Here is a 2,036-nt window from a genome sequence, read left to right as displayed (position 1 = left end):
TAGTGTATGTGCATGTATGTGTGAAAGAAAGATAGAATCATCTATACTAAATGAAAAACAACAACTGCATATATCTAATCGGAAAGAAGGAATGCCATCAACAGCCTCAAAGAGCCACTTACCTATATCAGAGGGCCAAACAGTGATGTGTGGGTGAGAGTGATACCAGCCCACAATGTGTAGTTCTTGTCCACTGGAAGCTGACATTTGCTCAGCTTTGTTCTGGGCCTGAAATCAAGAGCGACTACTGATGCGCTGGATCTGAAAGACTTCCATCTACAGTCTTTAATGTATTTCTAATCCAAACCTATAATTTTTCTAGATTTTATTTTAAGATTAAAAGGTATGTATGACCCTTTTATGGTCTTGTTTTATTCTGCCATGCAAGTGAAATAACCATAACAGAATCACAAAAAATAAAACAATACAATGTAAGATGTTCTTACTTCATAATGACTGATCAAGTCTGGCAATTAAGTTTGCAGTTTCATCCTGCATTAATCACTTCAGAAATGAAAACAGGAAATATGCATAAGGAATTTGAACCTCACCTCAATCAGCATCTCAGGTGATATTTCTACACGATCCTTTCTTTTATCTGATCTTCTCAGTGTAACAGCCGAATAAATATCACAGGTAACTTCGTTGCCCTAGAAGATACCAGATAAGCAAACCAGTAAAAAACTAATAAAATTGCAAAACTGCATATAGCACTATCAGAAAAATATAGAAGTCAATCAATTTCTGATCCAAAAATGTCAGAATTACTACTATTTCATGGCCATCATAAGATTAAATTAAATAATTGGAATACATCAATAGGAATATAACTTTCAAAATGAGTTAGGTCTCACTAGAATCTTAAAAAGTTCTCATAAATGTTAACTACCAATACTGTAACTGAACCACCTAACTGATAACACTGATACTGTTGCTCTTGAAATGTTGAATCAGTAAGGAATGAATTACAATTTTCTTGCTTTCACTTTATCTGACTTTCCTTATAAATTCTCAAATATACTGACTGTACCATTTCATTCATATACATTGACAGTGTTGTCTACAAAGGCTTTGTGTAAAGTCCAGCCATGTTACAATCCAACAAATATTCTATGTTTCATAACAAAGCTGATAAATAAAAATTAAATAGTAAAAAAATAAGGTTTTAGCAGTAAAATGACCATAGTATCACTGATATCATATCACAGGCAGGTATATATAACATCAAGGCTGAATGCTTTTAATACCTCACTGAACTGTCCTACAAGCAGTCCCATCACTTCTTCCTTCTCTGTTGTGAGGGCATGATGAAGACACACAAGGTAAGCGTCAGCAGCCAGTCTTACACTAGACACCCACATGGTTAAATGAGTTTATCTGTAAGGCAAATACAAGTATAAATAATGTTTCAGATTAAGAATTGAACATACATGTGGACTAAGCAGTATTTTGGGAAGGTAGAGATTTCACCTTACTTTTTTACACATTTTTTTTTCAGTACAAGAGCTTTTGGTAAATTTTGAATGATCGAGAATGAATTCACTATTGTTTGGTGCATGAGTAGGAGAGGAGGAAGTAAGAAAAGGGAAAAGGAAGGAGAGTTCAGCTGAGAAAAAGGAGGAGGTGCAAGTCAATGAACAAACTGGAGTAATGAAAAAAATACATTAGCAGCTTAAGTAGAAGAAAGAAAGATGTAAGGAAAATGAAAGTAAAAAGGAAGGGCAGCAGGAGAATGCCAAAGAAAAGGAGTATGAAATAGAAAAGAAGAAAAATGATAGAAAAATCATCATACAGACAAAAAAAAAGATAAAAGAAGAAAATGAAAAAGTATTAGAAAAAAATTACAAAAGATAAAAACAAGAGACAAGGATATATACTATAAAAATGAAATAGAAAAACAAACAAAGAGAAAGTCATATATAAATGAAATAAGTGAATGTATTTAGAATAAGGTCAGTTATGATCAGGGTAGGTTGAATTTAAGATAAGCTAAGTTATGTGGATGTTGAGTCTGGGTTGGTCTTTGTTAAGAATTG

General features: G+C 33.0%; 1 protein-coding gene across 2 annotated transcripts in view; it reads right to left on the bottom strand.

Moving 5' to 3' along the window:
- LOC119593145 (lys-63-specific deubiquitinase BRCC36-like) overlaps positions 1-2,036 on the bottom strand; it is a 6,359-nt gene that overhangs the window by 3,470 nt on the left and 853 nt on the right. For both annotated transcript variants that reach the window (XM_037942109.1, XM_037942110.1), the window contains exons 2-4: positions 1,248-1,377; positions 552-650; positions 123-228 (exon numbers count right to left, since the gene is read on the bottom strand). In XM_037942109.1, the coding sequence (XP_037798037.1) occupies positions 123-228; positions 552-650; positions 1,248-1,361 (319 nt within the window). In that variant the 5' untranslated portion in view covers positions 1,362-1,377. The remainder of the gene's footprint in view (positions 1-122; positions 229-551; positions 651-1,247; positions 1,378-2,036) is intronic.

This window comes from Penaeus monodon, chromosome 31 (assembly GCF_015228065.2).
Source record: "Penaeus monodon isolate SGIC_2016 chromosome 31, NSTDA_Pmon_1, whole genome shotgun sequence".
In the NCBI taxonomy this organism is placed as follows: domain Eukaryota; kingdom Metazoa; phylum Arthropoda; class Malacostraca; order Decapoda; family Penaeidae; genus Penaeus; species Penaeus monodon.
This window is presented reverse-complemented; position numbering and strand designations above follow the sequence as displayed.